This window comes from Eptatretus burgeri, chromosome 9 (genome assembly GCF_056783735.1).
Source record: "Eptatretus burgeri isolate ZD-2024b chromosome 9, Ebu_testis_v1, whole genome shotgun sequence".
In the NCBI taxonomy this organism is placed as follows: Eukaryota; Metazoa; Chordata; class Myxini; order Myxiniformes; family Myxinidae; genus Eptatretus; species Eptatretus burgeri.
In genome coordinates this window covers 102998895-103011263 of record NC_140969.1, presented here as the reverse complement: position 1 = coordinate 103011263, position 12369 = coordinate 102998895, and the positions used below count along the sequence as shown (strand labels likewise).

Below are 12369 nucleotides of genomic sequence, written 5' to 3'. Positions count from 1 at the left end.
TTTTTTCTTTATTTTCTTGTGTATTTATTTATTTATTTGTTTTCTTGTGTATTTATTTATTTATTTTCTTGTGTATTTATTTATTTGTTTTCTTGTGTATTTATTTATTTTCTTGTGTATTTATTTATTTGTTTATTTATTTGTTTTCTTGTGTATTTATTTGTTTATTTATTTATTTTATCTCTCAGTAACCCTTTATCTCTGTTTTCCATTCCTGCAGAATCTGCGATGAGGCAGAACGTGAATGTTGAGAGGGCGCTGAACGCGTCTCTCAACAGTGACAAGACCCCCCATTGCGAACCAAACACCACCAAATGTGGGTTTTCCTTTTGGCTTTCTGGATCTACACCGGTGTGTTGTTGAACTCGTACCGTGATATCATGGAGTTGATGCCAAATATATGTATATGACACCATATTTGGGTTTTGCTTCCTGCAGATGACGATCACAATGGGAGACATGTTCCCACACCTGACCATCACACACCGGGTGAGCTCTCCTTGGAGTGGCGAAGAAGTCGAGGCATTGGGGCAGGTTTGAAGAACGGTGGTAACACTTGTTTTTTGAACGCCACGCTCCAATGCCTGACGTACACAGCACCCTTGGTGAACCACCTGCTGTCAGGGAGTCATGGCGATGATGGTGTGTACCTCGCCCTGTTCATCTATATCTTCACTTAGTTTCCCTACCCTACAACCATAATCATTCAGTGGCATGATCATTAAGTTTTTGTTTTTTTATCACGTGCAGGTGAGCACACTTCATCATGCACATTGTGTACGATGCGCCAACACATCATCAAGGCGATGTCAGATACAAGGGCACCGTTCCTTCCATGGCCCTTCATTTCACGGCTCCAAAGTGAGTACAATGTGCCCGACGAGAGTGAAACACCATCATTAACGGTGTTTGGTGGAGTTATCATCGTATACTGCAGTACTAGCTCGTGTGCACTGGAAAGAAACGTCACAGGGAGATTCATTGATGCATGAATAATGATCCACACATCCTGATCGACAACAACTCCATCATAGTCCACTATACTCACCACCAAGACCCCTCCATCCTGGGAGTTGTTTGACCGTTTTTAGATTGCAGGTTTACAAATGCATCATTCTGAGGGTGTGAGAATGAAAAAACTGAAACCGATCCTTTTCCCACAAATCCTTGTGGGTGTAAAGTTTGAAATATTTTCATTCCATGTTTTTAGTTTACTGGTAAATACCCACTCCCCCAGGATGGAATTCTGTTGTTCGTGAAAGATCTCGCACAATGTTCGTGTACAGCCCCTCCTTAATTATAAATATTATACTTGTACCCCCCTTCCTGCTCCAGATAAATTATACTTGTGCCCCCCTCCCCCTCCATAAAAATTATATTTGTTCCCCCCTCCCCCTCCATAAAATTATGCTTGTGCCCCCTCCCCCTCCATAAAAATTATACTTGTGCCCCCTCCCCTCCATAAAAATTATACTTGTGCCCCCTCCCCTCCATATAAATTCTACTTGTGCCCCCTTCCCCCTCCATAAAAATTATACTTGTGCCCCCTCCCCCTCCAAAATTATGCTGTGCCCCCCTCCCCTCTTTATTGCAAATTCTGGTTGCCACCACTTCCCCCTCCAAGATTCTGTTTCTATATGAATGCCGTGTGCACCCCCCCCCGGGAAAGGTTAAAGGTTAAACGTTCCTGGTGGAGCTTTTACTGAATCATTGACGTCACACTTGGAGAACAGGACTTTGATGCTCTTCAGCACTCGACCTCCACGATCGTGGCATTTCAGGGTTTTCATTTTTCAATTTTAAACCTGTTTCAGCCAAATGGACAAACAGTGATATTAATGTTACTGCAAAGTGATCAATTACATGTTAATTTCTGTAATATTCCCATTTACATGCGAGTCGTACATTTCAACAACTCTGTGCACACAAGGCAGCTCCGTACAATGGTTACCTGAACATCGTCCTGAGAATGGAAGAAACTTTCTTTCAAAGAAACTATTTCATTGACACCTGTGATTTTAAAAACAAATACACATTTATATTCCGTTGTGGAATATAACACTTTGGAGAAAACATCATGCTATCTCGACGTATGTTGAAGGAGCCATGCATGCGTCCGGTGTGTGCTGTGTGTGTGTGCGAGTTCGACCCGTTGGTGGGACAGTTCAGCTGACTCCAACCACAAATTCTATAATTTACACTTTAGAACACTTTAAAATTTACACTTTGAGAACCCTCTATAATTTACACTTTAGAACCCTCAAGAATTTACACTTGAGAACCCTCTATAATTTACACTTTAGAACCCTTTAAAATTTACACTTTAGAACCCTTGATAAATTACACTTTAGAATTTATACTTTAGAACCATTTGGAATTTACCCTTTAGAACCATTTAGAATTTACACTTAAGAACACATGAGAATTTACACTTTAGAACACATTAGAATTTACACTTCAGAACCCTCTATAATTTGCACTTTAGAACCCTCAATAATTTACACTTAAGAACCCTCTATAATTACACTTTAGAACCCTTTAAAATTTACACTTTAGAACCCTTGATAAATTACTTTAGAATTTATACTTTAGAACCATTTAGAATTTACACTTAAGAACACATTAGAATTTACACTTTGGAATAATTTGAAATTTACACTTTAGAACCCTTGATAAATAACACTTTAGTACCCTTTAGAATTTACACTTTAGAACCATTTCGAATTTACACTTTAGAACACATTAGAATTTACACTTTGGAACCATTTGGAATTTACACTTTAGAACCATTTGGAATTTACACTTTAGAACACATTAGAATTTACACTTTGGAACCATTTGGAAATTACACTTTAGAACACATTAGAATTTACACTTTGGAACCACTTGGAATTTACACTTTAGAACCCTTGATAAATTACACTTTAGAACCCTTTAGAATTTACACTTTAGAACCATTTAGAATTTACACTTTAGAACACATTTGAATTTACACTTTGGACCCATTTGGAATTTACACTTTAGAACCCTTGATAAATTACAATTTAGAACCCTTTAGAATTTACACTTTAGAACCATTTCGAATTTACACTTTAGAACACATTAGAATTTACACTTTGGAACCATTTGGAATTTACATTTTAGAACACATTAGATTTTACACTTGGGAAACATTTGGAATTTACACTTTAGAACCATTTGGAATTTACACTTTAGAACACATTAGAATTTACACTTTGGAACCATTTGGAATTTACACTTTAGAACACATTAGAATTTACACTTTGGAACCATTTGGAATTTACACTTTAGAACCCTTGATAAATTACACTTTAGAACCCTTTAGAATTTACACTTTAGAACACATTTGAATTTACACTTTGGACCCATTTGGAATTTACACTTTAGAACCATTTAGAATTTACACTTAAGAACACATTAGAATTTACACTTTAGAACACATTAGAATTTACACTTTGGAATCATTTGGAATTTACACTTTAGAACCCTTGATAAATTACACTTTAGAACCCTTTAGAATTTACACTTTAGAACCATTTCGAATTTACACTTTAGAACACATTAGAATTTACACTTTAGAACACATTAGAATTTACACTTTGGAATCATTTGTAATTTACACTTTGGAACTCTTGATAAATTACACTTTAGAACCCTTTAGAATTTACACTTTAGAACCATTTCGAATTTACACTTTAGAACACATTAGAATTTACACTTTGGAACCATTTGGAATTTACACTTTAGAACACATTAGAATTTACACTTTGGAACCATTTGGAATTTACACTTTAGAACCCTTGATAAATTACACTTTAGAACCCTTTAGAATTTACACTTTAGAACACATTTGAATTTACACTTTGGACCCATTTGGAATTTACACTTTAGAACACATTATAATTTACACTTTGGAACCATTTAGAATTTACACTTGAGAACACATTATAATTTACACGTTAGAACACATTAGAATTTACACTTTAGAACCATTTGGAATTTATACTTTAGAACCCTTGATAAATTACACTTTAGAACCCTTTAGAATTTACACTTTAGAACCATTTCGAATTTACACCTTAGAACACATTAGAATTTACACTTTGGAACCATTTGGAATTTACACTTTAGAACACATTATAATTTACACTTTGAACCATTTGGAATTTACACTTTAGAACCATTTAGAATTTACACTGTAGAACACATTAGAATTTACACTTTGGAACCATTTGGAATTTATACTTTAGAACCCTTGATAAATTACACTTTAGAACCCTTTAGAATTTACACTTTAGAACCATTTCGAATTTACACTTTAGAACACATTAGAATTTACACTTTGGAACCATTTGGAATTTACATTTTAGAACACATGAGATTTTACACTTTGGAAACATTTGGAATTTACACTTTAGAACCATTTGGAATTTACACTTTAGAACACATTAGAATTTACACTTTGGAACCATTTGGAATTTACACTTTAGAACCCTTGATAAATTACACTTTAGAACCCTTTAGAATTTACACTTTAGAACACATTTGAATTTACACTTTGGACCCATTTGGAATTTACACTTTAGAACAAATTATAATTTACACTTTGGAACCATTTGGAATTTACACTTTAGAACCATTTAGAATTTACACTGTAGAACACATTAGAATTTACACTTTGGAACCATTTGGAATTTATACTTTAGAACCCTTGATAAATTACACTTTAGAACCCTTTAGAATTTACACTTTAGAACACATTTGAATTTACACTTTGGACCCATTTGGAATTTACACTTTAGAACACATTATAATTTACACTTTGGAACCATTTGGAATTTACACTTTAGAACCATTTAGAATTTACACTGTAGAACACATTAGAATTTACACTTTGGAACCATTTGGAATTTATACTTTAGAACCCTTGATAAATTACACTTTAGAACCCTTTAGAATTTACACTTTAGAACCATTTAGAATTTACACTTTAGAACACATTAGAAGTTACACTTTGGAACCATTTAGAATTTACACTTTAGAACCATTTGGAATTTACACTTTGGAAGCATTTGGAATTTACACTTCAGAACACATTAGAATTTACACTTTGGAATCATTTGGAATTTACACTTTAGAACCCTTGAGAAATTACAGTTTAGAACCCTTTAGAATTTACACTTTAGAACCATTTAGAATTTACACTTTAGAACCATTTAGAATTTACACTTTAGAACACATTATAATTTACACTTAAGAACACATTAGAATTTACACTTTAGAACCATTTGGAATTTATACTTTAGAACCCTTGATAAATTACACTTTAGAACCCTTTAGAATTTACACTTTAGAACCATTTCGAATTTACACCTTAGAACACATTAGAATTTACACTTTGGAACCATTTGGAATTTACATTTTAGAACACATTAGATTTTACACTTGGGAAACATTTGGAATTTACACTTTAGAACCATTTGGAATTTACACTTTAGAACACATTAGAATTTACACTTTGGAACCATTTGGAATTTACACTTTAGAACACATTAGAATTTACACTTTCGAACCATTTGGAATTTACACTTTAGAACCCTTGATAAATTACACTTTAGAACCCTTTAGAATTTACACTTTAGAACACATTTGAATTTACACTTTGGACCCACTTGGAATTTACACTTTAGAACACATTATAATTTACACTTTGGAACCATTTGGAATTTACACTTTAGAACCATTTAGAATTTACACTGTAGAACACATTAGAATTTACACTTTGGAACCATTTGGAATTTATACTTTAGAACCCTTGATAAATTACACTTTAGAACCCTTTAGAATTTACACTTTAGAACCATTTCGAATTTACACTTTAGAACACATTAGAATTTACACTTTGGAACCATTTGGAATTTACATTTTAGAACACATTAGATTTTACACTTTGGAAACATTTGGAATTTACACTTTAGAACCATTTGGAATTTACACTTTAGAACACATTAGAATTTACACTTTGGAACCATTTGGAATTTACACTTTAGAACCCTTGATAAATTACACTTTAGAACCTTTTAGAATTTACACTTTAGAACACATTTGAATTTACACTTTGGACCCATTTGGAATTTACACTTTAGAACACATTATAATTTACACTTTGGAACCATTTGGAATTTACACTTTAGAACCATTTAGAATTTACACTGTAGAACACATTAGAATTTACACTTTGGAACCATTTGGAATTTATACTTTAGAACCCTTGATAAATTACACTTTAGAACCCTTTAGAATTTACACTTTAGAACCATTTAGAATTTACACTTTAGAACACATTAGAAGTTACACTTTGTAACCATTTAGAATTTACACTTTAGAACCATTTGGAATTTACACTTTGGAACACATTAGAATTTACACTTTGGAACCATTTGGAATTTACACTTCAGAACACATTACAATTTACACTTTGGAATCATTTGGAATTTACACTTTAGAACCCTTGATAAATTACAGTTTAGAACCCTTTAGAATTTACACTTTAGAACCATTTAGAATTTACACTTTAGAACCATTTAGAATTTACACTTTAGAACACATTATAATTTACACTTAAGAACACATTAGAATTTACACTTTGGAACCATTTTGAATTTATACTTTAGAACCCTTGATAAATTACACTTTAAAACCCTTTAGAATTTGCACTTTAGAACCATTTCGAATTTACACTTTAGAACACATTCGAATTTACACTTTAGAACCATTTAGAATTTACACTTTAGAACACATTATAATTTACACTTTGGAACCACTTGGAATTTTCACTTTAGAACACATTAGAATTTACACTTTGGAACCATTTGGAATTTACACTTTAGAACCATTTAGAATTTACACTTTAGAACACATTATAATTTACACTTTGGAACCATTTGGAATTTATACTTTAGAACCCTTGCTAAATTACACTTTAGAACCCTTTAGAATTTCCACTTTAGAACCATTTAGAATTTACACTGTAGAACACATTAGAATTTACACTTTGGAACCATTTGGAATTTACACTTCAGAACCATTGAGAATTTACACTTTAGAACACATTAGAATTTACACTTTGGAAGCATTTGGAATTTATACTTTAGAACCCTCTATAATTTACTTTAGAACCCTTTAGAATTTACACTTTAAACCCTCTATAATTTACACTTCACAACTCTCTATACTTTACACTTTAGAACCCTTTATAATTTACACTTTAGAACCCTCTATAATTTACACTTCAGAATCCTCTATAATTTACACTTTCGAACCCTTAATAAGTTACACTTTATAACCCTGTAGAATTATCCACCAATCATCCATCATCGATCATCCGTCCATGTACTTTTGTGTCCGTGATGTTTACAAAACCGTTGAACTTCCATATTGTAGATATATGTTCCTCAGGACATTATCCCAACGTGATGAGATCATGGCTGTGATTGGCTGATTTTTGTTGCCCTGGAAACCATCTCAGTAACTTGGCTTGTGCACGTGATGTTTCAAAAGCAGTTCAAGATTTAGCTTTCATTCGATAATGATCGATTCCTCATACCACCCAAAAGTTGGGGGACCGAGAGTATCAGCTCCTTGTTTCTCTTAAAATTGTGATGGGTTTCTGTGAAGTCGGTGATCACTTGATTGGGCAACAGTGAGCCTTACGTATTCCACTGTTTCGACGTGGGGATGCCCATTTGCTTTTCTGAATGGGAGGAGGGTGAGAGTAAAGATGTAACAGCTATGGAAGGGGGAGGTTGAGGATCTGGGGCTGGGGGGGGGGGTGGCAGTGAATGAAGAGGAGACAGAGTTGGCAGGGGGAGGTTGAGGTTTTTTTATTGAGTTGTCACAATTGTGGGAGTGTGTGTGTGTGTGTGTGTGTGTGTGTGTGTGTGTGTGTGTGTGTGTGTGTGTGTGTGTGTGTGTGTGTGTGTGTTCTCCTTGCACAGTTTTAATTCACAGATTGCTTTGATTTTATGATAAATGGATTTTAAGATCATTTCGATTGTTGTTTGAATGGTTGCAGGTATTGCACAACATTTTGTTCAAGGTAATCAGGAAGACGCGCACGAGTTCCTCGGGTTTCTCTTGGATGCCATGCAGCGAGATGATACGTGAGAGCTTCACATCCTCTTCCTTTTCTATCCATTCTGTTTTATGTTTTATCAACTTCTATGAACCTAACCTTTTCCAGGTTCATGATTCCACAGCTGGGAGATCTCAATGTGATCCATTGTGTCTCCCTCTCCCTTTTCATGGACATATCTCGTGTTTTTCAGTCAGGCTGCGAGGTCACCACCATTTTGCCGCCTTTGCTTTATGAATAAAGTCAGCACAGCGATGTTTAGTTTGATACAAATATTTTCGTGACTTCCAGGGATGGGGGACGTGGGAGGGGTTGGGGTGGGGGGTCAATTGTCCCTCCTGCCTTTTGGAAGGGTGGGGGTTAGGGTAGAAAGTGCCTCATGACACGAACCCCCAAACAGGTCTGAGGACATGGTTGAACGAACAAAGAGTGTAAGATGTTTGTAAATTACATCATATCCTTTGACTACCAATAGTTTTATCATCACACCTCTTTCAGAACCTTGATGAAGCAAAACTCACAAATTTCTCAAAAGGATTCGCTGATTCCACTTTGTCCTGGATTTAATCCATTTTCACTGTGATAACACACCTTTCGTATCCTGACAGTGAACGACGCCACCTGACAACCCCACAGCCGCCATCGAGTTAGTAGGATAATGAGAGTGCCTTGTGGTACACTACCACTAATTGATATGATTGATAATTCCCAATATGGTGAGTAATTAATATAATCTTACTGAACATGGGTGTGATCATTTTTTGGGACCTTTAGGTATGAAACAGCTCCTGGAGCACTTCCCTTTTGATCGTGAGTGTCACGATCCATGTTTCATTTGTTCACCACATTCCAGTTGAATTCGACACCTCCATTTCTTCTTGAATTTGTAACTTGCTATTTATCTCCAGATATTTATCTTCCACCCTTAATCAATCAAGGGAAGGAAATGTTTGTTGTTTTTTTTGGGAAGTGTTTTACGTCCCATAAAACTATACCGGGGAGCCCTGCAAGTAATGAATCAGACAAGACAATATGGGAATGATCGACGGAGAACTGTCGATAGTGGAGGAGTTAAGATGTTAAAAGTACTAGAGTAGTTGTGGGTTGGAGGGTGGAGAGGGAGGATATGATGGTCAGGGTGCACACATACATGATAAGTAATGAGAAGGGAGTACAAAGACAGACTAATACTGACATAGAGTATGTGAGAGTGGAGAGGGAAGGACAGCGTGACCAGTCAGGGTTGAGCTCGTGCTGGATCCTGATGTGGTGGCATAATGTTTGATTTTGAGATTTATTGCTAACTTCATCCCCATCCCCAGGGATAAAACTCAATAAACACGAATACTCACTGGTGAGGAAGTAACCAGCTACACTCAGACCCCAAACTCAGTGAGTTTATGACTTACTGTTTGTACATTCATCTTTTGTACTTCACAGCCTCTGTCAGCATTGCTGTTCGTCCAAGGTGATCAGTCGGACATTTGAAGGGTACCTACAAACACAAGGTGAGTCCATCACAATGAGTGGATCAAACGTCTTGCGGCCTTCTGTGACCAACTGATGATGCACACATGAGCACCCTGTAATGGTAAATACCACATTGGGTACCTGTACAGTATGGCCGCTTTTATTTGATTGGAAGGGGATCACATAACACAGGTTTTATTGTGTGCAACATTATTTATTTGTTCAGTTTTGATGAACTCCATCTTGGTTGTACTTTAATCCGTTGACCACATTTGAATCACTCTCAGTGAACCTGCCAATCTCTTGGTTAGAATTCCACTCCACGTGTGTGTGTGTGTGTGTGTGTGTGTGTGTGTGTGTGTGTGTGTGTGTGTGTGTGTGTGTGTGTGTGTGTGTGTGTGTGTGTGTGTGTGTGTGTGTTTGTGTGTGTTCTCATGTTAGTTAAGGACTAGTTGATGCCTATAATATATATTTTGTATCTTTTGACAATGATAAATGGGTTTTTAAACCCATAAGGTACAAACTGAAACTCCTTGACTATGAGGTCGAACCAGTGTGTTGATGCACAAGTGTAGGCTCATGGAAGAGTGAAACAACAGTTATCACATTCTCTGTGTTGTGGTAACCATTGTCCGTTTCTCCATCAGTTGAGTGTTTAACTTGCCATCACAAGTCGAACAGGAACGAGCCGATGAGGGACGTTCTCCTCGATATTGAGGTTGGGATTCAGTTTTTTATAAAATATTTTTGCCGTTTCGTTTTACTCGCCGTGCCGTGACCTGGTGCAGGTAGACAAATGTAAGTGATAAACTAAATAAATCTGGTGGTGGGGGGTGTGCTCGAACTTCACAATAATGATCGTGTGCTGATTCCATGACCTTTGACCTATTTCCCTGTCCTTCCACAGAATTTTTCGGGTATCGAGGAGTCCCTTCAGCATTTTTCAAGGAGAGACGACCTGTTTGGAGACAATGCTTATTTCTGTGAACGGTGGGTGCACCTTTCGTCTGTTGTTCCAAATGTTGATCTGCATTGTGCAGGGAAAGATCTTTATAACAATGGAAACGTTTCTCAAAGTTATCTGTCTCTTAAAAAACAACTTTTCTGGTGACTGATCACCACGTGACCAGAACCCCCAGTGTTGTTTATATATCTCATGATCACGTTTGATGGGATTGTGGTGATGATTTCCAGGTGCAACTCAAAGAGACCTGCCACAATGGCTACCACAATTTACGACCCACCAAACGTCCTCACCTTCACACTGAAGAGGTTTTCCTGTGTCACTGGGGGAAAGATCTCAAAGGTACGTTTGTCCTTATCTGGAACACCTGTGCACCAGGACACTTACACGATCGGATGTGATTTTTGTTTCTGATCCAAGACCTCATCAAGCCCCATTCCACAAGGTGCTCACTACGTCACCAATTTCACCTCTAAAATGCTCGATACACCTGGTTAGAATTCAGCAATGACTTTCTGATTTGGACTGAATTGGTGTTTGAACTTTTGACCTCCAATGACGTGATCATTTATCCACAGAACTTCCCATATGTTGAAAAGCTGAATCTTCGTCCCCACATGTCACAACCAGACGGGCCTCCAAGATACTACTTCCTTTATGCTGTTCTCGTCCATCATGGGAAAAGAAGTTGTAAAGGTCACTATTTCAGTTTTGTCAAGGTGAGTGATCCACGTGAGACCATTATCTGCTGCGTGACCTTGTTGTGTCCAATAGGATGTACAGCAGCCCTCCAGGCCGAGGGGAACATGTTCTTCAGGTTACGTGATTGAATCACATTTTGATTATCCATTGTGACCATCCAGATGGAACCTCAGTTCATGAGTCTATTGAGTGAACAATGGACAACATTTGATGAGGTCATGAGGAACATTATTAGTTGTTGAGTGTCCAGTCCGTTCTTGGTTTTATCCATCACAGACGTAAAATGGCGTGAAACCAGGCGATCTCATCCTACGTCCGATCCTTCACAGAAGGGTAGGTGCCGCCAAAACATCATCTCTTGTGTAAGTAAAACAATGGGTGGTTTTAATTTACCTTGCCAATCGGTGTGGAAATGTGGAGTTCAGACTGAGTATCGACACAACGACTCGCCCAATGTAATGAAGTTCCAAATCCCTGACAATGGTACAGGCCTCACACTCTTGCTCTTTGTAAAAGATAAGCTTTACGTTTCTGCTCTGCAGTGACATTGAGACTTATCAACTTTGCCAAGCCATTGTCACGACCACCACAAACTACAAATATGAAAGGAGTGAATTGTTCTTCGATATGTTGAGCTTTTGTCACAATGCAAGGATGATATTTGATGCACTTCCCCACAGGTGAGTCACGGCACCTGGTTTAAAATGGATGATGCATTCGTGAACAAGGTGAACGTGACCGAGGTGATGCACCAACAGGCTTATCTCCTCTTCTATGTGCGGTCACCTGATGGTCTTGATGGGAATACAGGTACAGAAGGGAAGAATTCAGAAGATGTGAAGCTCCCAACGAGGTATGTGAGTGTGTAAATCATCTCTCGCAATAATTTATTTATTTTATTTGTTTTTAATTCCCGTCTCTGTGAGCTGATGTTTCCATGTATCAGTTTCCTTTTTCCGTAAGCCTGCCTTGGTCCATATGTCTTTCAGCAGTATCAAGCAAACAAAGACCCTTCCACGCATCAAGATCAAGATCAGGGGAAAGCATTTACCAACACTCCCAAGTGTGTGCCAACACC

At 36.9% G+C, this 12369-nt stretch overlaps 1 protein-coding gene across 1 annotated transcript; it reads left to right on the top strand.

Annotated features, from left to right (window-relative positions):
* The first annotated feature begins 782 nt into the window (after positions 1–782).
* LOC147020779 (ubiquitin carboxyl-terminal hydrolase 17-like protein 5) lies at positions 783–12160 on the top strand. Its single transcript, XM_085893808.1, has 8 exons — positions 783–936; positions 8096–8183; positions 9596–9663; positions 10273–10343; positions 10533–10615; positions 10820–10931; positions 11168–11308; positions 11972–12160. The coding sequence occupies exons 1-8, from the start codon at positions 783–785 to the stop codon at positions 12158–12160; spliced, it is 906 nt and encodes a 301-aa protein (XP_085749934.1).
* The last annotated feature ends 209 nt before the right edge of the window (positions 12161–12369 follow it).

Coding starts and splice junctions, on each gene's coding strand:
- LOC147020779 (XM_085893808.1), top strand. CDS start 783: ATGCGCCAACACATCATCAAGGCGATGTCAGATACAAGGGCACCGTTC. Junction 937..8,095: donor AGTTATCATCGTATACTGCA/GTACTAGCTCGT, acceptor GAATGGTTGCAG/GTATTGCACAACATTTTGTT. Junction 10,932..11,167: donor CTGGGGGAAAGATCTCAAAG/GTACGTTTGTCC, acceptor ATTTATCCACAG/AACTTCCCATATGTTGAAAA.